Source organism: Pygocentrus nattereri, chromosome 7, assembly GCF_015220715.1.
Source record: "Pygocentrus nattereri isolate fPygNat1 chromosome 7, fPygNat1.pri, whole genome shotgun sequence".
NCBI lineage: Eukaryota > Metazoa > Chordata > Actinopteri > Characiformes > Serrasalmidae > Pygocentrus > Pygocentrus nattereri.
The window spans coordinates 801,016-827,485 of record NC_051217.1 but is presented as its reverse complement, the minus strand read 5'-3'; the positions used below and the strand labels follow the sequence as shown (position 1 = coordinate 827,485).

The following is a 26,470-nucleotide window of genomic DNA, read 5'->3' as shown; positions in this document are numbered from 1 at the left end:
CATAAAGCGACCTTCTAAAGGTTTATGAATCTGTCCTATTCATGTTCTCTCCTCTCCTCTTCTGTCCTCTTCTATCCTCTTCTGTCCTCTTCTCCTCTCTTCTCTCTTCTTCTCCTCTCCTCTCTTCTCTTCTCTCCTCTCCTCTCCTATTCTCTTCTCTCCTCTCTTCTCTTCTCTTCTCTCCTCTCCTGTCCTCTTCTCCTCTCTTCTCTTCTCTTCTCTTCTCTCCTCTCCTGTCCTCTTCTCCTCTCTTCTCTTCTCTCCTCTCCTCTCTTCTCTTCTCTCCTCTCCTCTTCTCCTCTCTTCTCTTCTCTCCTCTTCTCTTCTCTCCTCTCCTCTCCTCTCCTCCTCTCCTCTCCTCTCCTCTCCTCTCCTCTTCTCCTCTTCTCTCCTCTTCTCTTCTCTCCTCTTCTCTTCTGTCCTTTTCTCTCCTCTTCTCTTTTCTCCTCCTCTCATCTCTTCTCTCCTCTTCTCTTCTCTTCTCTCATCTTCTCTTCTCTCCTCTTCTCTTCTCTTCTCTCATCTTCTCTTCTCTCCTCTCCTCTTCTCTTCTCTCACCTTCTCTCCTCTCATCTTCTCTCCTCTCCTCTTCTCTTCTCATCTTCTCTCCTCTCCTCTTCTCTCCTCTTCTCTTCTCTTCTCTTCTCTCATCTTCTCTCCTCTCTCCTCTCCTCTCTTCTCTTCTCTTCTCTCCTCTCTTCTCTTCTCTCCTCTCTTCTCTTCTCTCCTCTCTTCTCTTCTCTCCTATTTTCTTCTCCTCTCTTCTCTTCTCTCCTCATCTCTTCTCTCCTCTTCTTCTTCTTTCCTCTTAGTTTCTTCTTTTCATCGTGCTCATTTTCATTTTCTCTACTTTACCTTTCTGTACTTTTTTCTTTTTTGCTCATTTTTTCTCCATTTATCTCCTCTCAAGCACAGACTGTGAGACTTAGGTTAGCTCCATCTTTCCTGTTTTCACAATGACTTTGCTGTATCTGTAATTTATTATAAAGGACTTCACAAAAGCATTGAAACCAGAAATAAAGAGGCCATAGCAGGCGCCGCTGAGACGTTGGTAGAGGGCTGAGTTGCCGGTTGGCATTGTTTAAACAGGTTGAATTTGAAAGTCTTCTCTGTTTGATGCCATATTCATGAGCCTACCTCATGGCAGCAAGTAGCCGCAGGGGTCATGTGCGGGTCAGGCCTTATTTCCAACTTATTTACGTGTTGTCTTCTGTATCTATGGAGATTGACAGGATTAGATGGAGTGATGTGGTGGGTGGCATTGGACCTGGTCCCAGAGGCCCTGAGGCAATGCTACCTGTCAGCCATGCTCCACTGTAATCCCAGGGTGGTCTGTCACACTGGACTGAGATGAGCTCCCTGAGCCCTGACAGTTGGGTAGGAATGTGGTGAGCTCCTCTGTAACAGTGGACGATCCTCAGCTGCGTAAGCTTGTTGCTACATTTTTGGTAGAGTTTGTTGTCCAACAAGTGGGATTACAGGAAGGCTAGGCAATATGACAAACATGTAATGTCATAATACACTTTAATGATACATCAAGTTTCACAATATTTCACAAAAGTTCATTTTTTTGGGTTGAAAAAACTGGAATGACCAAAATTCAGTCAAAAGCAGTACTGCCACATTTAAAGGATATAATGAACTTTTTAATGATGCATGCAGTTGTACAGTGTTCTCAATCGAGTCTTCAAGAACCCCAAACATGGACCCCAGAGTGAGATAAAGCGCAGTGAGGAGATCTGGGCATCCCTGAGGACTGGTTTATGAAACCTTGTTCTAGAAGATATGTTAGAAGTGATAAATGATGATTATTTTAGTCTGCGTCAGACTGGATGTGCAATGCATAATTAGAAAATTACAAAGCACCATTCACTTTTGTGGAAAGTAAACATGAAGTACTAATAAAATACTAATGGTTGCTCTCATCAGAACTGCCATGCATCGTGATGCAGACGTAGACCATTATGAATCGATTCACAAATGTCAAAAATCGATTTTCAAAATATTTATAATCTATAATTCAATGTTAATTTATAACTTAATCTTGATGGAATGAAAAAGGCGGAACTTGGAAGTGCTGTGGTGCGGTGCCCGGACAGTCTGTGGCGGCACATAACAAAGCGACAAGTGGATGAGCGAGAATTCTGACTGGCATCCTCTGCATTAAAATCCAGGTTCAGAAACCGGAAATAAGTTTTGACCCCTCCTCCGTGCGGGAAAAAGGCCCATTGTAATAAAATCGAGGTGCCTAGAGATTCCCACCCCTAACTGTAAGGCTGTTGGAAAAACAGTCAGCGTTCCCTTTTTCTATGCAAAAACAAATAAATATATATTTAATTCCTTAAAAAGCTCTTTATGGTGATCCAGTTTGTTGTGACAGTAGCCATTACTGCATCACACTGCTTCACACACGTTTATGGGCGTGAGAATAATCATGATCTTTAAACTATTTTTAAGGTCAGTAGTTCAGGATTATTTGAGCTGTGCACATGCATGGTTTGTAATTGTGTTAAGCCAAAGAGTTATTCATTGTAAATATGGGAGAACAGGGAAGAGCTCCTGGCTTCTAATGCTGTGTTCACTTTGGTGCTGGGTGTGATGTTCTGTCATTACAGTTTGTGTTTATCGTGATAGCAATGCAAATATTTTTCATTGTGTAGCCCTAATAAATAAGTATAGTAACAGAGGTGTGTAGATAAATGTAAATGCATAGTAAATGAGACCCGAATGAGGGAGAGTCAAAGTAAACCACTTCTTCGTGGCTGTGTTTGTGCATTATTTGGCTCAACCATTATCACAAAGCCAATGCTGTGGTGGTAGGAAACTCCTTAGTATCCTTGGTTGAGGAATCTGTGGGTGGGCAATGTGAGGAAGCAAAGAGACAAAGCTACTAAGATAAAATCAGATGCGTTTTAATGCTTGTGAGGATGTGTTAACCCACAGCTGCTTTTTTTAAAGCTTATTGGTCACAAACACAGTCTTACTGAGTGCAAATTGTGGCCCTGAAATAGACTGAAACCTGCTTTTCTGTGTGTTTGGGTGAAATACTGTCCTTGTGTCATTGCCATCCTGCAAAGCGGTGTAGGTGCAGCCTTTCCTATTACAGCTGCCCTGCACTGAACTGTCACTGCTGTTTACTCTGCATCTGGTAGCGCCTTGTCACCTCGGTTACCTTGTTTCCCTGGTAACCACATGTTGTAGCAGAGTCAGGCTATTTATGAAGAATCATATACGACCTCCATTTAGAAAGTGCCGAAGTCGTTTGTCTGCGACTCTCCCTTTTCATTAAAGTGTGTTTTCGCATTAAAGTCGAGTTCTTAATAGTGGTCCTACTGGACGGACGGAGGAGCTGTCAAACTGCTTTTGCGCTTGCACTGAACGCTGGGTAATTTAGTTGAGAAAGACTGATAAGTAATTAATGAACTGGAGGGTGAAGATGGTGGTTTATGGGGTGAGGAGGTGAGGCGGTGAGGCGGTGGGAAAGCCCTAGAGCAGCATGCTGTTTGCAGGAGATGTATCTGCTGTAATAAGCAGGGACTCACCTAGCGCGGTGCTCCACATCCGAGCACTGCTGTGTGCTGACCTAATTGGGGCTTGTTTGAATTTTGTTGCCGATAATAGAGTTAGTGGGGAGGGATCCATTTGAACGTAGCTGTTGACACAGGATGGACTCCTGAGAAATGTAATCAGGCACGTGTATGTGTGTGTATACAGGTACGCAGCAGCTTAGTTTGATGACGGTGAAAAGCTGTTCCACTGCATGGTTTCAGTCTCGCACTACTGCTGTTACAGACTGATTTGCTTGGGGTATTTGTCACTGCATGCTGTGCAAAACTCTTTCTAAGTGATTTGTTCAGCTGGTGTTATTATTTCTGATCTACTTACCTGGTATTTGTGCCCGTACCATTATCAAATTCTCACAATGGGTCTGTGGACCACCAAGGAGCAGAAAAATGTGGTTAGGTTATGCATGTGGATCTGTATTCTCATGTTTTTTTATTAGGGGTGTAACAGTGCAGTTTTCCATACTGTATGTGTTAAAAATGTCTTGATTCTAGAGAGCTCTGATTATCATATGAGGGTTTTTTTTTTGGTACCACTATGTCATTTTCTGGTATACTTTGCTTGTGTACAATAGCTTACATGAAAACTACCAGGTAAACAGGTATATACATTTATGGTACATATTTTTTATGCATGCTGTAACTTAAAATAATTAATCTACCAAGACAACTGCAAATTCAAATATGTAAATACACAGTAACGTATGTAAGTTAAGTGATACTTTATTAATCCCACAAACAGAGAAATTCCACCTCCGCGTTTAACCCATCCGTGAAGTGAAACACCACATACACACTAGTGAACACACACTAGGGGGCAGTGAGCACACTTGCCCGGAGCGGTGGGCAGCCCTATCCACGGCGCCCGGGGAGCAGTTGGGGGGTAGGTGTCTTGCTCAAGGACACCTCAGTCATGTGCTGTCAGCTCTGGGGATCAAACCAGCGACCTTCCGGTCACAGGGCCGGTTCTCCAACCTCCAGTCCACAACTGCCCCCAAATTTATGAAATAACCTTCTCTTTTCTATCAGGTATGCATGTTTTTTTCTGGTGCAATCTGTAGTATTTACCACTGAAATATACCTGGTATTTCTCACCTTCATTACTGTGTAGTTACACATTGAGCTTGTAAAGTGTGCCTCAAGCCCCCAAGCATTACCTGTAAGTACTACATATTCACTGTTAAATTCTGGCTAAGTGCTGCTGTACGTACCTGGTAGTAACTGTGTAGCTATGCGGTCGTATTGTTATAGCATAATTCAGCTCTAGTGTTGTTGTAAGTTGTTAAACATGTTTATAGTCATCATTTTTCCTAATTCAAATGTTGTTCTTAATATCTAGCGTATTATCTTAACTTTCAAGTTAAACGAAATAAATATATTCTAGGTATGAGATCTGATCTACAGGTAGATGCAGATTTACTTGGTCTCATTTATTAATGTCAATGTAATAAAGTCAATTGTAAGACCATACGAGAGGGGTGTTTTAAATTTGTGATAAGAGTGATAAGTGGCAAAATTTCATAGGCTAATTAATCCGTTTACATCCCAAAAGCATTTGTGCACAGTTAGAAAGTAGTGATATCAGAATACAAAGAAACAAAACATCAGAGGCTTGCAAGGCATCAGACATTACAGTGCCTTCCATAAAGAGTGCCTTCCTCCAGACTTGAGCTAACTGTGATCTGATCTGAACTGATCTGTGTGTTTGAAATTCAGGAATAGTCATTTTAATTTACTTATTTTAATTAACTGAAGGCAAGTAAGGCTACAGGTCAAAGCCCTATTGACAACATGTGGACCCGGTGCTGACTTATCAAAGGATGAAAAGATGATAAAGGACAAAAAGACAGTTTGGTCAGAGGGGGGCAAAAACTGCTGATATCAGAATTGATCCCAATTGATCACGAGCCTCTCCACACATCCGTGCTGACCAGCTAGATTCATCCCTGAACCAGCGAAGACTCTGAGGAACCTTAACAAATGCAAGAACTGCCACTCCTGACCTGCACAACCTGACCACTGAACCAGTCCATGATATCCATGACAGTGCTGTGATTCTTCTTGAGGAGATGAAATCATCAACACTGCTTGTCAGTCCTGGTCCCACTGTCCTGAATTTTGCTTTAACACACACAGATAAACAGTTCATGAAGTGCATCAGATGTGTGGGGAGCAGGGAAACTCATGTTCGGGTCAGTGGTGCCCGTCTGAAAGACCTCCGAAAACAGAAAGTTTGAACTTTTTAACTTTACATATATCAGTCTTAAAGGCACAGTACGTAAAACAGCCATTCTTATTATACGTGATTAAGAAAGAATTGTAAAATTGTAGAATTTAAAAGTGAAATGGAAATTTTAAAAATTAATTTTGACTGTGGAACTGATGATAATCACAGAACCAAAAGACACAGCGTATAGCGTATACCTGTAGCGTATACTGTTGACACATTCATTACTGCAAAAAGACTGTTCATTTTCACGTTTACCACAACATCGTATGAACATACGATTCCACTGTTTGTTATTTAGTATTACTGTTTGGAGGTTTTTAGCTGTTATTTAGATTTAGACCTTTTTTACTTTGTTAGTCCTGGTCTTATTAAGCTTGATTCATCAGATTGCATAGATTAAAAAGACAAAATTCCTGATTTTCTGTCAACTTTGATCAAAGCATAGTGACCTCTGCTGTTATGTGGACCCAGGATTCAGGCGAACGCGGATAAGAAGGCAAACTAGGTTTAGTGACGGAGAGCAAAGATCAGGGTCAAAAACAGGCGAGGGTCAAATACCAAGAAACACAGGCAACCCAAATCCAAGGAGACAAAAATCGTAGTCAAACACAAAACCAGCTGCTGAAGGTACAAAAAGGGTGAGATCCAAAGGCAAAGTCGAAGAAACAAAGAGAGGGTCATAACAAAGAATCAGACACAGAGAACGCTCAGTCAGAAACAACACTGACGCTGTCTACAGCCCGGGCTTAAATACTGGCTTAAATACTGGCTTAAATACTGGCGTAAATACTGGCTTAAATACTAGCTTAAATACTGGCTTAAATACTGGCTTAAATACTAGCTTAAATACTGGCTTAAATACTGGCTTAAATACTGGCTTAAATACGGGCTTAAATACTGGCTTAAATACTGGCTTAATTACTGGCTTAAATACTGGCTTAAATACTGGCATAAATACTGGCTTAAATACTGGCTTAATTACTATCTTAAATACTGGCTTAATTACTGGTTTAATTACTGGCTTAAATATTGGCTTAAATACTGGCTTAAATACTGGCTTAAATACGGGTTTAAATACTGGCTTAAATACTGGCTTAAATACTGGCTTAAATACTGGCTTAAATACTATCTTAAATACTGGCGTAAATACTGGCGTAAATACTGGCGTAAATACTGGCTTAAATACTGGCGTAAATACTGGCTTAAATACTGGCTTAATTACTGGCTTAAATACTGGCTTAAATACTGGCGTAAATACTGGCTTAAATACTGGCTTAATTACTATCTTAAATACTGGCTTAATTACTGGTTTAAATACTGGCTTAAATACTGGCTTAAATACTGGCTTAAATACTGGCTTAAATACTGGCGTAAATACTGGCGTAAATACTGGCTTAATTACTGGCTTAAATACTGGCTTAAATACTGGCGTAAATACTGGCTTAAATACTGGCTTAATTACTATCTTAAATACTGGCTTAATTACTGGCTTAAATACTGGCTTAAATACTGGCTTAAATACTGGCTTAAATACGGGTTTAAATACTGGCTTAAATACTAGTTTAAATACTGGCTTAAATACTAGCTTAAATACTAGCTTAAATACTGGCTTAAATACTGGCTTAAATACTAGCTTAAATACTGGCTTAAATACTGGCTTAAATATGGCTTAAATATTGGCTTAAATACTGGCTTAAATACTGGCTTAAATGCTATCTTAAATACTAGCTTAAATACTGGCTTAAATACTGGCTTAAATACTAGCTTAAATACTGGCTTAAATACTGGCTTAAATACTGGCTTAAATATGGCTTAAATACTGGCTTAAATACTGGCTTAAATACTGGCTTAAATACTAGCTTAAATACGGCTTAAATACTGGCTTAAATACTAGCTTAAATACTGTCTTAAATGCTAGCTTAAATACTAGCTTAAATACTATCTTAAATACTGGCTTAAATACTGGCTTAAATACTAACTTAAATACTGTCTTAAATGCTAGCTTAAATACTATCTTAAATACTGGCTTAAATACTGGCTTAAATACTAACTTAAATACTGGCTTAAATACTAGCTTAAATGCTAGCTTAAATACTGTCTTAAATGCTAGCTTAAATACTGTCTTAAATGCTAGCTTAAATACTATCTTAAATACTGGCTTAAATACTGGCTTAAATACTGGCTTAAATACTGTCTTAAATGCTAGCTTAAATACTGGCTTAAATACTGGCTTAAATACTGGCTTAAATACTGGCTTAAATACTGGCTTAAATACTGGCTTAAATACGGCTTAAATACTGGCTTAAATACTAGCTTAAATACTGTCTTAAATGCTAGCTTAAATACTAGCTTAAATACTATCTTAAATACTGGCTTAAATACTGGCTTAAATACTAACTTAAATACTGGCTTAAATACTAGCTTAAATGCTAGCTTAAATACTGTCTTAAATGCTAGCTTAAATACTATCTTAAATACTGGCTTAAATACTGGCTTAAATACTAGCTTAAATACTGTCTTAAATGCTAGCTTAAATACTATCTTAAATACTGGCTTAAATACTGGCTTAAATACTAACTTAAATACTGGCTTAAATACTAGCTTAAATACTGGCTTAAATACTGGCTTAAATACTGGCTTAAATACTGGCTTAAATACTAGCTTAAATACTGGCTTAAATACTGGCTTAAATACTGGCTTAAATACTAGCTTAAATACTGGCTTAAATACTGGCTTAAATACTGGCTAAGATGGTCATCCTGAACAGGTGTGTTGAGTCAGTCATCAGGAGACTGTCAACGCTGGTAGTGACGTAGGCGATTGCCCATAGTCATGTGATCTCCTGAAGCATTGTGGGAAATGGAGTCCGATTCAGTCTAAGGCGTGACATCTGCCCTCCTCTAAAATGTCAATGAGTTTTGATTATTTCACTACGCACCAGCATATTATAAAAATATTAACCCATATAGTGAAATTTTCACCACCCCCACATATCATCAAGCAAAACACTCAGCTCAGAGACCTTCTCTGATACCACCATTTATTCATCAACACATCACAATACGGAAGCAAGATACGTTATCTGGTTAGATAATGTGACGAGAACATAAGGTTACGTGAAGCTGTACTAAAGTTTCGTCGCTGTGTTATGTTGCAGTTGTGTTAAGTTGCTAACTTGCAGCTCTTGTAAACTGAACCGAAGATGTTTGTTCATTTCCTTACTTACAGGCTCATCCTCTGTCACATTTTATAGCTTTCCAATCATATAAAGGACTTTTCAACTATTATCCAATCTGTTCCAAATGCTGAAACTAATGTGGGGGATTAAATCAATCGGTCTCTGTAAACAATAAGCAGATGCATTATTATCCCTCCCCTTTTCCCCTTTCCTCTCCAGCGCTATCACGTTCTCCCCTGGTCTTTCTCTGCTCATGAATATGGATGCTGAGGCAAGCCTGGAATTCTGAAGCTGCATGTTGCCATAGCAGTGTACAGTGGATGAGCTATCCTTGGCACTAATGAGCCGCATCCCAAGCTGCCGTATGGTCTTTAATTGCTTTCAGAATACTCTGCTTCTTACTGTCCAGTCATTCAAACAGGACTGAATGTCCGGCATAAAGGAACATAAAGTAGCGTAACATCAGAATGGCTTTAAATACCATTTGGAGCTGGATTTGGCTTTATTGTTCCATCTGTCAGTGTATATAGAATTCAACAAAAAATTGTGTTGTTGTTTTTGTATATTCATGAACACCTGACATGCCTTAATGGATTGGCATATAAAGGGCTGCCTTTTAGTTTGTTGTTAAGTGAATTGAGCCTGTAGTTGGAATCTTTGCACTTCTCCAAAGTGTTTGAGTGGCCAGCAATCAATGAAAGGTAAAGATTCCATCTGCATGCGCTCTTTCAAAGGTAAGGCTGCTGTGTTACAGTATATATCTAAACTTGGAAAAGCTGGATAATCTGGGCACTGTAAAACAGTTTTCCACGATTCTCCTCCACTTTAGATCTCTTCTAAGCAGAGTGTTGGTTGGAAAAAGGAGCATATGTCTTCCTAAGATCGCTGGCAATATGCCAATTTATCTTTGACACCTTTGAAGCTCATCTGCCCATCTGAGCTTTCCGGAATTATTACAGATTCAGAATTACTTTAACGGAGCTCAGGTGGGCACTAATTAGTTTCTTGGCTTATTTGGAAGGTGGTTGGTTACACCTGAGCTCATGCAGAAATTCTTTTATTAAAGAGGCATTCCAGGTAAAATATTCATTATCTAATCATTCTGTGGCGGCACGGTGGCCTCACAGCGAGGAGGGTCTGGGTTCGATTCCCCAGCCGGGTGACCGGGGTCCTCTCTGTGTGGAGTCTGCATGTTCTCCCTGTGTCTGCGTGGGGTTCCTCCGGGTTCTCCGGTTTCTTCCCACAGTCCGAAGACATGCAGTCAGGCCAATTGGATGTGCTACACTGCCCCTGGGTGTGAGTGACTGTCTGTGTCTGTCTGTCTGCCCTGCGATGGACTGGCGACCTGTCCAGGGTGTATCCTGCCTTCCGCCCGATGACCGCTGGGATAGGCTCCAGCACCCCCCGTGACCCTGATGGAGAAGCGGCTTAGAAAATGGATAATCATTCTGTCACCTCCTGAGTTGGTCTTTGACCGAGACTGGGCTTCTACTGAGAGAAGAAAACTTTGCTGCAAAGACACATAGTTAGGGTGACCGCTGACGGATAGGCACCGAAGCATTTTGAGACCACTTGGTACATCATAACGTTTTGAACATAGTTGCATTTATTTTGTTCATTCATCCATTGGCATTGATTCACCATGTACACTATCATTCAATCACTTGTGAAATGAACTAAATTTACTCAGTAACAGTGTATAGAGTGTAGACTGATAGAAATTAAACCCTAAACAAAGTATTTATTTATAGTAATTTCTTGTGAAATTAGTCTGAATAGCTGTCTGATCAGCAAGATTTGGTCACCTCTTTTTGATTATAAGGCATTCTGGATATGAATTTTATCGAGTTCATTCTTAATTCTTCATCATAATTAATTATGGAACACCTACATCTTCCTTCATCACCAAAAATCACTCTTCCTACATGCGGTTTGAAGCCTATAGAATATTAGTGTCATATTACAATCATTTTATAGACATATATGCAAAAAAAAGGATTTATATTACTGAAAACATGAATGAACGCTATGTGCGAAACACTGGTTTGGCAAAAATGTGGCACTACAAGCAGCTCTTTAGATCTCCTGCAGTCCATTGGTCTCCCAGATGGTAGTCAGCCAGCCTGTACCTTGCTGTAGGCCAAAGACATGTATAGGAACATGCCTTCATAGACAGCTGCCTCATTGGAAACGTTTCTCCTTAGAGAGCCACGCCTAAATCAACTGTCTCAAACGCTCCCTCCAGACCTGTGCCGATAGTAATATGCCTCCTTCAAGAGCTTCCACCTGCTTTAATTAAAGAAGTGTCCTTAGAAAGTGCTCTGTATAGCCTCTATGAAGAGATGCCACTGAAAGCTGCCCGCTTAATGAGAGCTTCTTCCATAGAGAGTTGCCTGCAAAATGAGCTGCCTTTGTAGAGTGGCATCTTCACTGAGAAGAGGATGGTCCAGCATGAACTCCATCCATCCATCCATCTCTTATGCCTATCATGGCTAAAAGTGCTTCTTCTTTGTTTCTCACTGATCATTCATCTTCCTCCAAGTCTGTGTCAGTTATGAATGAATGCAGCCCAGATTAATCCGTTATGCCTCATTGCGGTGACTGGAGAAGCATGTGGACGACCAAGACTATGACTAAACAAAGACTGTTGTTCATTAAGCTCTTAAGCACCCGAAATCTCCGGCCATTATTATGCTCATGTTGTAGTTTAGCCAATTCTGGTGTAGGACTGAATGTAGCAATTAGAAAAGACACTCTTGGCACTGTTTAATTTCGAAACTGGCTCAGAGTGTTGGGAAGATGCCTAAAATAGCACGTATTTATCTGCTTCTGTTTATAGATATATTAGAATACAAAAGGTTCCCACCTTTAAGCTTCTGGTCTAGAAAAATTAACTTGGGCCGTTGCTTTAGGCCTCTGCATGAATTTGAGATGTGCTTTCTGTCAATTCATCCATTCATTCAGTCAAACAGCAAAATAAGTGCATTTGTAAGGGTCAGTTTGTTTGGAATGCACAAAAAATATGTGCCTCATCTCTGACTTGCCTAGAAGAGGTGGGCTGTAGTGAACTGTGGTGATGACTGCATCTGTCAATTCTGTGTGTGCTGTTTCCAATAAGGCGGCTACAAAAAGCTCCTGCAGTGAGGCAGATTTGTCATCCCGCATTCTCTCACTGTCTAAACAAAAGCATTATCAGTGTTAGAGGATCCCCTGCCTTTATAATGGTAATTTCCCCAGCTCATCCTGCTTGATTAAAATTGCCTGGAAAATGTGGCAAGGCGATTATAATTAGGGCTCTTCTTGTTAGGTGATGGTGGCTTTGACTCAGACATGGCATCGTTCTGAGATGCCTCCTACTGCTTTTTGGTGTGAATTCAGATTTTCTGTAGTGTTATTTTACATTTACATAAATATATATATATATATATATATATATATATATATATATATATACATATATTGCTGCTCTCTGAAGAAAACCTTGTATCTCCAAAATAATAACTTTACAGCAGAAGGAAAAAACACACCTCACTTTCAATGTAAGTCAATGGAACCAGAATTTTTCCCGTGTCATTTTGGGTCATTTCTTTTAGGCCTCCCATCACAAAATTTACAAACAATGTAAAGAGAAACAGACACTTTCAAATTATGTCAAAAACTGAAAATTGCCAAAATTGGAGATACAAGGTATATATATATATATATATATATATATATATATATATATATATATATATATATATAGAGAGAGAGAGAGAGAGAGAGAGAGAGAGAGAGAGAGAGAGAGAGAGAGAGAGAGAGAGAGAGAGAGAGAGAGAGAGAGAGAGAGAGAGAGAGAGAGAGAGAGAGAGAGTATATGTATATAAGAAGCCTGGCATATTAAGGGTTAACAGCGCCTTCTTATTTTTGCTAGGCTAAAAATAGCAGCAATGGAGAACACCTAAACATATTTTTATTTTTTTTCTAAACATATTTTATTATTAAGTTTTATCCACTGTGGTTTGAACTAGAAGGCTTGAATGGCAGAAGCAGCCCTTTGAGATGAGTGAATGAGCTAATGCCATCACTGTTCTCCTCAGTGGATGATGAGACACTGTTAGTTTTTGAGGTAATATTAAAAACAGAGATTTGTGTTATCATAATTCCTGGTCCTGCTTAATATAAGCTAGAGATTCAGCCACACTGCCTCAGACTTTTCAGTCAGGCCGTAAATTAGCACTGCCATGGATTCCCTCGTGTTATGTAGTAGCAAGATAACATGCATACATCACCAATACAAGCAAAAATGTCATACTTGACAGACCTGTTCATCAAATTGGCATTTCATGGAATCGATGGCCTGTGTGTTTTCCCTGTGACGTGCTGTATGAATACCTGAATCAATTTATGAAGCCGTGTCATTTCTCTGTAGCTGGTGTCATGCCCATGTAATAGACTCCCAGTCTAAGCTTATTTGTCTATGGAAGAAGTGAATAGCATTTTCTAAAATCACTGCTATTGCGCTCTGTGCCAAATCAAACTGGCTTTGTCAGATCCACTACTGTTCCTCTCATTGTCACTGGATCCTCTGAATTAAAAGGTTTTTCAGAAGTCAAAATATGAATAAACACTGATGCACACTGAACTGAACTGATGTAACACTGGCGGTCTCATCAAAATAATCCACACAAACCAGCAACCTTTGTCAAACCTGCTATTTAGAGGACTTTGGCAATTGTAACCAACAGCTTGAGCAGCGTTGTTTACTGCATGGTGTGATAGCAGCGATTTTCAAAAACAGCATTCATTTCTTTCTTAGAGAATCGGCTTTAGACCCACTGAACGAAAGGAAATCAGGTTTAGATAGACAGGGAGTCAATATCACAGTCATGTACATGGGTCAATGCTTCAGTCTTTCTTCAAGGTTTGGTAGAAATGTAATGTATATTGATTCTAGTGTATTGCTATGAGTGGATGGAGGGATGAAAGAAAGGATTGCAGGATTAGTAGAAAAGAAAATCAGTGGCCAGTTGACGCTTTCTAAGTTTGAAGTATTAGCTTGAAATATGAGAAAGTGTATGCATTTATACCAAGTGTAATAACTCAGGCTTGGAGCGTGAAAAATATCAAAATTAATGAACTTCTATATCGCTGCTGTCGGAAGAAAACCTCTTATCTCCAACATGTTAACTTTGCAGGAGAAGGAAAAAACCTGCTTTACTTTTAATGTAAGTCAGTGGAACCAGACTTTTTTCCAAAGCATTGTGGGACGTTTCTTCTGGTCCATTCATCATGAAATTCACACGCAATGTCAAGGCCAACAGGCGTTTTCAATTTATATCAAAAACTGAAAAATTATTAAAAAAATGGAGATACAAGGTTTTCGTCCGACAGCAGCAATATGAAAACGCAGATGAAAAATGGATAAAAGCACATCGGCATAAAGCCGAAAGATGCATGCTTATGACAGTATAACTTTGGAAGTTTTAAAATGTAGCACGTATGCCGACTTTGGTGGTTCTAGTGTAGTGTAAGCAAGAAAGCGTTGAGATATGAACTGACATCAATGGGCTGAAAAGCAAGGGATGGAAAAAAGAGATAGCTGTATGATTAGCAGGTGAACACTTTGTTTCAGCGGGCACAGCATCCACAGCAAGTTTGGGTTTAACTTCAAAAAATTTGAAAATCGCAAATGTGCCATGTAAGTGTGTGGAAAATGATATTGAATAGAGGGATGAAAATGAGGAATGTGAGTGAGTTACTACCTAAAATATCATATCAAACCATTTATACCATGGCAACATGGTGGCGCAGTGGGTAGCATTCTCGCCTGGCAGCACGAAGGTCCCCGGTTCGAGTCCTGGACGGGCCCTTTCTGTGTGGAGTTTGCATGTTCTCTGAGGCAGTCGTGGGCTGGAGGTCAGGGAACCAGCCTCGTGACCAGAAGGTCGCCGGTTTGATCCCCAGAGCCGACAGCACATGACTGAGGTGTCCTTGAGCAAGACACCTAACCCCCAACTGCTCCCTGGGCGCTGTGGATTGGCCTGCCCACCGTTCCGGGCAAGTGTGCTCACTGCCCCCTGGTGTGTATGTGGTGTTTCACTGCACAGATGGGTTAAATGCAGAGAAGAGACTAATAAGGGTCTCTTAATTAATTAACATCAGCATCATCTACCCTTTACATTGTATGAGCATTTTGTGAAGAATGAAATTATAGAACTGGTTCTAATTTAAATAGACATCACAGTTGAGAAGGTTTCTGTTTCCTGCTAAGGTACCACGACAGACACAGAAGGTTTTGTTACAAAAGTTCTAAAAGGAGAAACAGCAGTGCTTGTTCTCGTTTACACAGTGAGAACGAGCCATGAGCCTGGCTTTAACACGCTGACGGAGGAGTGCTCTCATTCCATACCTGAGTAAACCATCCTCTGTGCCCGCATGATAGGCACCTTCACTGATCAAGAGTGAGAAGTACAATAACAGCACAGGGACAGTCTGACAGAGGACAGCAGTGGGCAGCACTTAGTGTGCTGATTAAACATCCCTGGAATAGGAGTCTCTTGGAGAGATCAGCATGCCTGCTGGAAAGAGCAGCAGATTGTAATCCTTCTGGTTTGGTTTCTTTTCCTTTCTTTTTAGCTCCACCATCTGCTGCCCTCAAACCTCATCACAACTATGTGGACTTCAGGTTCTGGAGCAAACAGTTTAGTCAGAGTTTAGCCATAGACATAACAGAAGAGCTAAAAATAGATTTGTGAGTCTGAAGAACCTTTTAAAGGTTAAAATAAACGGTAAGAGATCCCACCGACTTAAAGATTTTTCCCAGAACCTTTGCATAAGGTGCAAATGTTCTGTCAATCGCACATCTCATTCACGAAAATGGTTCCCCAAAGGACTAAGTACTGAATGTTTTTAGGGAATCTAAACTGGGTCTTCTGCAGTCCCGCTCTGAAGGTTTTGGCACCTTTATTTTTATGGGTGGAACATGGCATGCTTAGGGATATTTAGAGTGATTTTTATTTTATTTTTTGTAAATAAATTAAGAAAATTGGACGGAAATTACATGGTTATTTTGATTAAACGTCTTCATATTAGTGATCTGCATGAGCTGCAGGAAGGCAGAACTAGGCGTTTGCCCAAAATTAACCCAAAGGGATAATAAATCTTGGGGGCTTATCACACTGTGTAACATGTCACAGTGCATTTGACATGGAATCACAGATCTGTTGTGAGGATCTAAATCAGCCCAATTTCAGCCAAGTCATATTTTTCTTGCAGCTTTTTGGTGGCGCTGTTGTATTTGGATTATTAGACATCCAGCATGATCAGCTTGTAGTCCTTTATTAAATGCTGGAAACATTATTTTGAAACCTTTTGGCCCCTCTAGCCCATATAACAGCTGTCCTTGCTGGACATCATCTGTCATGACAAGCATGTGACATATGCCATGACATGTTTATGGGATGGTTATAAGTTACACCTTAGTTATGTAACAGGGTTCATATAAAGTGTTGCCGATTTGTCTAACATAAAGTAATGTAAGAATGCAGAGCTTGGTCTTTTTGAAATGACCAAAAAGTTATTTTTTTATCCTTTTTTGAATCAGTAGTCAGCTTCAGGCTTTTCACAGCCTCAGTGACTTATCAAAACTTATGAGGACAAAGAGTGCCGTTGGACACAGTGTGAAATGTCTTGTCCAAGAAAGATGTGAAAACTCATCAGAGGTAACACATGAAAGCTTCCCAAAAGCATCTTGATCCAAAACCGAGAAACTCCCCCTGAAATGACACCAAGGTCAGGCCGACCTCCAGCACACACGGGTTTTACAGGGGTGCCAAGTGCTAACACGCACCCACAGTACATGAAGACCAAAAAAAAAAAAAAACCCGTAAAGCTTTCACACATATACACACAATAGAAACACCACAGTAATCTCTTCCTCTCACAAAACCAACGCCCAACTTCTCCGGCCTTCGTTTTCTGCCGGCTCTAGATTTAATCCCAGCCTTGTAAAGTCTCGGCAGCTTGGATCCCCACATGAATGGATGTATTCCTGGCTGAATAACCACATTATGCCATGAATCCTGCTTTCAGGCAGCCTAATGCGATTGAGATTGGATCTATTTCCTCAATTTCTCGGAAACTTTGTCTAACTGGACCATGGTCAGATTCCACCTTTTCGTTCCCTCTGTTGTACTCAGTTATTAAAAGATGCGTCTATTTTGTCGTGCTCTCACCCTTTCACCCTTTCGGCTGTCGCAGAAGACCCATTTACCCATCAGTTATCGCCTGGACGACAAGGGAAGCCAAAAGTAAAAATATGAAGGCCGGCAGTGGCTTGTCGTCTGTTTTATGAAGTCCATATTAGTAAGTATAGTCTATTTAAATGCTGCAGAGCTAATTCCATCTGCTGAGATGAAAATGTTCCTTATACACTCCGTTCTGCCAAAGTTCAAGGCGAAAGTGCAGGTGCACAATATCAGAACACAGCGTATATCAAAGTTTATTGAACTGCTGAATTGAACAAACAGAGGTGGGAAGTTGTTTTAAATAGATGTGCCGGCATATCTGTGTTGTTTCATCTATTTTAAGATACAAACTCTCTGGGTCGTGGACGTCACATTGCTGTTCAGACATGAACCAATTAATTGTATCCTAGCAACAGAAGTCAATATGTTACTTAGCAACAACATTTGATGAAATGCAGAAGTTGCTTTTGAAGAGGCTCGTGCAGAACTCTGGCAAATGTTATATTCCCTGTGCAATGCAAAATATAGTCTCAATGTAATTTAGAATATGAGGTTATTTCAGTTTTGCCTTACTTGCTTTTATGTATTTCAAATTCCTGATATGCAAGTTTTCTTGTCCCATGTTTCTTTGAATGATAAAAAAAACTGATTATGGTTGGGTCACATTTCCTCAGAGTGCTTTGGAGCTGGCGTGAAGCACCATTTGGTTGCCTGTCTGCCGTTAATACCTGCTTAAAAGCACATTTGCTTTATTTTCTGTTTTATGAAGGGAAATACTGGATGGGTCCCACACTTCCAATTTGGTTCTGAGGGATACAAATACAGTTAAATTCCTCATTTTGGCTCAGCAGCAAAGTAGCAACGCTTGGGGCAGCTAGAGCTAAGAGTCTAGACGCCATGCCTTTAAATGGAGAATCAGCGTCTAACAGTGCATTCAGCATTTCTCTCATTGAAAAACATGCTCAACATCTGCACATCTGCTGATTGAAAATAAGCACTCGTTGCAGTCGAACCTGTGAAAATGGAAGAATTTCTATGCTGTTGTTACTGAGGTGGTAGTAATAATGTATCCAGAGGTTCATTCACAGTAAGACACTTCGTGACATTACCCTACAGACTTTGCTGCCCCCTCTTCACTCAATATCAGCAGACACATGTGCCACGGTTCATTTGGTTCATAAAGGATAAATCTGTCCTTAGACATGAGGCGCAATGCTTTCCTTTCCAGTAGGCACAGGTGGTTCTGGGTACCGTAGTCCAGCTTGTCACTCACTGTTATTCGGTTAATTCATTTCTGAATTCGTCACACACGCTGATGGTGTTCTACATGGGCTGTGGGCTTTGTTGAGACTGCATCAGCGTTCCTTTCAGGTTTGAACCCACCTGGTTATTCGTTCAGCCAGCCAGTTATAAAATAGTTACACACTTATTTATACTTATAAAATGACAAATGCACATCAGTTGATTTCCACTTCTTGGCAGAAGAAGTGTTCAGTGTGATTGTTGTTCATTAGGGATGCAACATATTTCACATACATACTATGTCCTCCAGTGCTGGAACCTAAACATTTCTAAATGTAGGGTCTGTTTTAGTTTCAATAGAGGAATATAACATTTATTATAGGACTTATATTTATTATAGGATTTCCAGGATTTAAAATGCAGTAAAATAAATGAAACCGCAGTCCAGCATTTCCTGAACATTCCGCTCTCCTGGAGGACGGGAGTTTTTATAAAATACGTTTTTAATGTCAGTTTGAAACGTCAGTCAGATTTAAATAAACAACATTTTTGAAGCAATTATCTTCCATTGCTGATATTATTCCAGTGCCATTACGCACCTCAAGTCAAGTCAGGCGTAATTGTCATATCAGCTATATACGAGTACACAGTGAAATGAAGCAACATTCCCCCAGGACCATAGTGCAACACAGGAATACAGGTATGAGACAATACAATACACACAGTGCAGACAATACAGTACAATAAATAAAAAAGAAAGACTTACAATAAATAAAAATCAGAACACAGGCAGTACACGGTAGTGAGAGTACATCTATAATACATAATAAATTAACTTATTTATTGGTATATTGTATCATATTGTATGTTGTCATTGTTTCATAATAAGCCGCTTGAGTTTGTGTTACAGTGATATTCTGACAGTGAAGGAGGTTTTTATTGTGCAGTTTCCCCACTTGAGACATCTGATTCATTAACAAATGGTTCTTTTAAACGGATTGTTCTCAGTGAATCAGTCGAACTGATTCACGAGTCCAGCTGAATCTTTTTTTGTCACACCTTTGCAATATTTACATCAGTATTATAGGCTAAATAGTTCTAATATTTTGGCGCATTATGCCATGTGGATATGTTTCATCTAAATGTCGCCTGATCCTCTGAATGATGAGGTCATACAACTATTGGTACATGCAAGCCAACACTGCTATGCATTGAACTGACACTATAATGACATTATTATAACCTCACAAGGCAGCAGGCTTTATCAAATGTGGTTTAAAGGCTTCGGTGATTTTAGACTGTAGTTTGAGTAGCTGGTGTTAGTGTATAATAGTGTTGGAGATCCAGGCTGCTGGAGAAACAGTCTTATAATTCAGAGGATCCAATGACACCCAGGAAAAAATGTACACAGGACCAAATGTCTCGGGTTTGGGGCATGTTTGTTTACCAGAGGATGCAACAGCGGCAGTGTTCAAAAATGCCGTTCATCTTTATCATCCAGAAAATCAGCTTCGACCCAGAGTCCCCACTATGGTGATTGACTGAAGCGAACAGTTTAAATTAATTGACTTTCAGCAAAAAGAATGAAACTTCCCATCACTGTTCTCTACACACAGTGGTTGTGCTTTTACTCGTCATAAATTAAATTGTGACAGGAGATGATGAAGTGTTTCGTATCAAAATGAACCACTTGACTTGACCTTGTTGCTTTTATAGCTCTTGTCTCTTTTTTCTTCTCGACTTCAATAAACATTCTCTTTGCTTTGTCGCTCCTCCTGGCTGCAGAAGTAGGTTGCTGTAAGTGACATTTCTAATGCTCAGCATTGAGTGTACTTTATGGGCCTGTTGCATTGATGGAAAGCCTTGCTGCGTACTGCACAATGCTCACGGTCTTTTGCTCTCTTCATCAAGCCTTCATCAAAAGATCTGTGCTCTGCATTGGCAGCTAGTGCTTTACTGCGGGCTGATGATATTTGAATCCTTCAGTGGTAGTAAAACGCAGTGCGGAACTGCTGATCCGGCAGATTGCTGGCATTAATCATACTGACCCTCACTCACACACTCACACACACACACACACACACACATACACGCATACATCCACCTACCCCTCACACACTCCCCGTCCACTGGCTTTTTGTCCATCCAGGTGGGAAGCGTTTGTCATCTCCTTCACTCTTACTTTTTTCTTCTCCATAACTTTCTCTCTAATCCTCTATAACACACAGTCAGCATGAGTCCGCATAGCGTTGCAGTATAACTCAACAGCTGTGTCAGAGACGCCAGCTCTGCAGTCCAGCTGAACTCTACCTCATGCCTGCTTTGCATTTAGTATTCATTTGCAGGCAGTAATGAAGACTGGCTTGCGCACTGGCCACCATGAGGAGCTTCAAAGTCCAGCAGTCAGCAGCGAGCAGTATTATATCAATGTCGCAGGTTTTTCCATCACTGTTGAGCGATCATTAAAGGGACTGACCCCACGTTCAGTCATCAGAAAGTCATCAGGAGTGTGAGGCATTATTTATGGGCACTGTACAGTATGCAGTTATTTCTCATTGTTCGGTTTCATGGTTGATGGTGTTGATGAAGATGGCAAAACCATTTTTTTGCTTCCCTTAGTATTTTTTCAGGATGCTTTGAAGCAGCTACCACAGTTGGCGCACATGTTTGGTGTCATCAAACACATGCAGGCCATAGTAGTGTCATAGTGCAGAATTACTTGCAGTGAATGTACCGTACCTGCCACACTGTATTTATTTTGAAGAAGTGCAGTTGTGATTGACTAGGCGTTCATTTGTAGTCAGATCATTTATTTCAGATGAATTCATGTAGTGCTAATAGTTCCATAAAGCAAAACTGATACACTTTAGACTGTCATGTCTACAGAAAGCTGAAGTAGTGGTCATTCTGTAGTTAGTATTATGCCCATATTTGGAACTCCAGCTTTGCTGTTACTTTCATGTGGCATCATTTCAGTGCACTGGAGTGTGAGCTTGTTTATAGCAATGTTCATATTTTGACTGCTGAACCACGTCGCAATTCAGAGGATCTAGTGACAGTCGGAAAAATGTACAGATTTCTGTTTACCAGAGGAAACAACAGCGGCAAGGTTCAAAACAGAAAAACAGCTTAGGACCCAGAGTTCCTTCTATGGTGATTATGCTGACTACACAATGACATATGACTTCAAATCAATCAATCAATCAATCAATCAATCAATCAGCCTTTACTTTGACTCGGAAGTACATTGAAGGCAACCCTTATTTTCAGTGTAGCCGGGCATTTACAAAAACAGGGATTGACATGACAAAGAAAATAATATCTGTATTTAATCATTTTAAATTAAAAGTTTTAAAATGTAAAAATAACTGAAAAAACGATTAAAATAGATAGATAGATAAAACTTGAGGTTTAATTGATAAGAAATTAAGATCAAAAGAAGATAAGAGATTAATAAAATAAAATATAATAATAATAATAATAATAATAATAAACTAATTAAAATAAGTTAAAAAGTAATAAAGAACTAAGAGAAGAACTAAAACAAGAAATAAAAGTTAAGAATAAATAAGATGAAGTAAAACAGGTGCAGGCTGTCTGAATGGGGTCCGATATTTAAAGTTTAAAGTGATGCCAGTGAGCCCAGTTTTAGTGTTTCCTGTAGTGAATTCCAGCTGGTGCTGTCACTAAAAGCAGATTTTCCCAGTTTGTAAAAGCCTCCAAATTAATCTGATTTTGATTGTTTATGTCTGCAAATATTCAGAGGGTGCAGGTTTTACTGAAACAGTTAAAAAACCCCAAACCATTTATGGGACCCCATATTTCACGAAAGACAACAAAGTCATCTTTCAGTTTTCAGAAAACTTTGTTTCTGTAAAGACGAAGAAATTCAGTAACTATATTTTATATCAGTGATCGAATCGATGCCAGACTTGGGATTGAGTTTAGTCCATCTTTACTTTTGAAAGTAGATCATTTTATAGAGAATATAGAATTTGGCCAAAATCTACCACCACTGTGCAATTCTTCAATTTGACTACTGATTGTGCCCCATCCTAACACGGTGAGTAATACATAGCAGTGTTACTCTGCTGCGTTAGGATTGTCAGTGTCATCACTTGCAGAAAGAGTGATGTAAAGAGTGAGATCTGTTATAATTTACCATTTAAATGTCTTCATAAGAAGGAATATCTCAGGACCAAGTCCATTTGCATCTCACGTGATGTTCACACTCGATGTCTTAATTATGAAGCTGTAGAAATGTCATCATGGCAATATTCATGCAATTCTGCAATGTCCAATACCAAATGGCCTTTTAGTATCTGATCTTTGACTTTTAAGCCATCATAGTAATCAAGGAAGCCATCACAGCCCTGGAGATGTCATTTGAACTTGATCGTTTTTCATGTCTCCGTCTTTCTCCTTGCTGTTACCGTACTCATTTGACTTTGTTGTAATTGCCCTCCACACTTCAGAAAGAGCACATTCATTTAACCGTGTGCCGCACTCAACGTTTACAGAGTCGCAGGGTTGGTTATGTGGCATTAGGCTAAAATCATGTGGTGGAGCGCAGCTCCCTGAAAGGCTTAGACGAGGTCTCATTATATATGCACACATAAGACCCAGTGCCAAGTGCTGATTGTGTTTCTCCCTGTCTCTCTCTTTATTACAGGTGTATGAAAGGGGAACTAACATTGAGCAGTTTGTGACCCGCTTCCTGCTGAAGGAATCAGCCAATCAAATTCAATCCTTGCTCAGCTCTGTGGAGAGTGCAGTGGATGCTATTGATGAGCAGCATTGCCCTGTAGGGTGAGTTACAGGCTAAAGCACGCTGACCAAAGCTGTCCGAACAAAACCTTGTATCTCCATTTTTGTGTTTTTTTTATTTTTTTGATATTATATATAAAAAAAAACCAACTGCTTATTGTTTATTGGAAAAATTATCTGCTTTAAATGTAGAAGCACTTCTTATGAGGATTTGATATCAGTTAATGATGAAGAACTAGTATCAGTTAATGATGAAGAGCACTGTCCCTTTTGAAGAAGCATTGTTTTCAAATGCGCAGATTGTGAGGACTGAAATTTATTGGGTGTGGCAGCCAAAATGGCCAACAATGACAGCCTCTTTAATAATTCTGTATAATAATGATCAATTTAATTTTCTAAAGGATATTGGGTGAAGGACAGAACTGGCTTAAAGGTCTTGGAGCCAAATTAGAAACTCATACAGCCTCATTCTGGCACATGGTTTATGTACTTACTGCCAAAACACTGTATTAGCTACAACAGAGAAGCTTGAAGTTCTTAATAAATGAAGGCTGTACACTAATCCTATTTACACCAGTGAATCATTTAGCCTTAAACGTTGCTGTCAGTATAAGGAAAATATGCTGTTCTGTACCTCAGATTATTTTAAGCGCTCTCTGGTTGCAACATGGTTGGCCATGCAAATCATATCTATTTATGGTATTAATTTTACAGGAAATCCACATACAGCATAGGTTTCCCCAGCTGGGGGACCAGGGTCCTTTCTGTGTGGAGTTTACATTATCCCACAGTCTGGGTGGGTTTCCCCTGCGTGCTCCCACTGTCCAAAGACATGCGGTCAGGTGAAGTGGAGATACTAAACTGTATACAGGTGTTTCCTGCCTTCTCCCCAGTGAAGGATCACTGGGATAGGCTCCACCAACCCCGTGAACCAGGAGGATAAGCGTTAGACAATGTGTGTGTAACAGAGCAGTTCTTTCAAAATAATCCGAATAAATCGTGAGATGTTGAGTGCTGTTGGAAAAACACAGCGTATAAGATTTATAGCTTGCCTCTGTACTCGAACTTTCAGGTATCTGTCAGCAGTAACGCCTGTCCTTGTCCTTTTCTGTAATCTAGATCATACCCCAGTAAGACCAGTCCACGCGTTCCAGAAAGACGCTATGAAGCCCCAGTGCCAGACTACCCTCCTAATAACAGAGTCAGTGCCAAGGACACCATGAGGAACCTTAATGTGGGCCCAGGTAGACCGCTGACCTGTCTCATTACACAGATGTCCACACACACACTACATATACTCACACAGTTACCAATGCATAACCTTTACAATAATGCATAACCCTTACATCTCCAACAGACAGCCTCTCTCAGCGACTCTTAAGAATGGGGTAAAACGGGCATTTCTTGATTCACAGTCCTGAATGTACTTCTAAATGCAATTTACATCCGGTACAAATTTAGCTACACACTCTTCATGTCACATATTAGTATGTGGTGATATTAAACACTGAAGCAATGCACTTCTGGTTATTTGAATTAATCTCCATTTGTCTCATGTGTAATATAACACTGGCAGGTGTAAAGTATTCTACTGGGTGATTGAGCTGATGTAGTGAATCCTTTGAGGCTTCCCACTGTGGAGCTCTTTGAATGACTCATGTCAGACATTCATCACCGCAATGTTCAGAATTAGCATCGAGATTAGTGTTAGGCACATAAATCACACTGAGAGTAAATCAAAAACGCCATTCCTTTCCCAGCTACCTCATTTATTTCCAGTTTAACTCAACCTCGGTCAATCAAGGTGTGCCAGACCCTTTGTCTCTGTGGGGAGGGGTGCAAGGACAGGACGTCGAAACACTTCACGGAGAGCTGTGTAATAAACGCCAGACAGAATTATTTTTATTAATTTTTTATGCAAAACCTCTTAAATGTCTTCTAAAGCTGACACAAAGGGGCACAACTACCAATGTTATGCGCCTTATTTGGTGTTAAAAAGTGACGGTTGCAGTTTATTGTGTAGGAGCAGTGGCCCCTTAGCGGTCATAACAATATTAAAGCATCGTGTGCAGCCTCTTTAGCGCAAAATACCTGGAAGAGATTATTATAATGAACCCACCTACTCTGTTTTTCAGGGGCTGAGAAAAAATACTCATTTGATTTTGTGCATTTGACTCCTGTGAAAAGTTTTATCAGAGTAATTATTTATTATTTCAGAAAACAAACCTTTCTCAAAGAAAAATGAATCAGAATTTACACATAATATACAGATGTCAGTTAAAACCTTGAGAAAACAAGTCATTATTTTAACATATTAAATATTTATTATTTATTCATATTAAATATTCATTATTTAACATATTAAGCCATTGTTTTCACTTAGGTCAGCATATCACTTTACTTGAATTGCACTACTCCACGTGCACTGTTGTGTATATAGTACTGTTGTACATGCCTTTTGTATTTTTATTTTTATTCATTCTATCTATATTTTATATTTGCATAGAGTATTTATTTATGTGGACTTAATTTTGCTTTGCCTAGTACTACTTGTCGAAGCAAATTCCTAGTCTGTGAATCCTGTTCATTGACAATGGCAATAAAACTTCTTCTGATTCTTCTGATATCTAGAAAACAAATATTTTGAGATGAAAAGTCAAACTTTTATCATAAAATGTAGAAATATAGAAATACTACTGCCAGAAATATACCTGGCAGAAATTTCCATACACAAAGTACAGGAGCAAAACAGGGGTTTATATTGCACGGGTCATATGTGAACCACAAAGCGTTCGTTTGCGCGTCTGGACTGGACTAACGATGCTTAGCACTTCTCTTAGTAAACCTGCCCTAATGAGTCTGTACATAACTGACATGATTATTAATTAAACAGACCCCATTTCTTTACTACCTCATGGGTCGACAGTCAAATGTGGTTGTCAGTTCTCAAATCAAATAAATTCAAGAGTGTTTGTGATAAAACTTACCGTGACATGTGGACGTATAGCATATAATCGGTTTACATTGGTGACATCCAGGGGGCCGTATGGTGGAAAACAGAATTTTCCTGGCTGTTTTTAAATGCAGTGTATAAACATCACTAAGCTTGAAAATACTGTTTGTTCCCCAGTCCATATAGGTCCACATCTGTAAAATAAAATGCCAAATTTTTGTCTTGAATTTTCCGTGGTGGTCATGAAAAACAACGCAGTTACATACACAACTTTTAGACGACTTGCTGAAGTGCAGACCGAGCATCAGA

The 26,470-nt window shown here is 39.6% G+C and overlaps 1 protein-coding gene across 2 annotated transcripts in view; it reads left to right on the top strand.

Moving 5' to 3' along the window:
• necab2 (N-terminal EF-hand calcium binding protein 2) overlaps nucleotides 1-26,470 on the top strand; it is a 152,737-nt gene that overhangs the window by 76,948 nt on the left and 49,319 nt on the right. For both annotated transcript variants that reach the window (XM_037539707.1, XM_037539706.1), the window contains exons 6-7: nucleotides 23,114-23,250; nucleotides 24,328-24,452. In XM_037539707.1, the coding sequence (XP_037395604.1) occupies nucleotides 23,114-23,250; nucleotides 24,328-24,452 (262 nt within the window). The remainder of the gene's footprint in view (nucleotides 1-23,113; nucleotides 23,251-24,327; nucleotides 24,453-26,470) is intronic.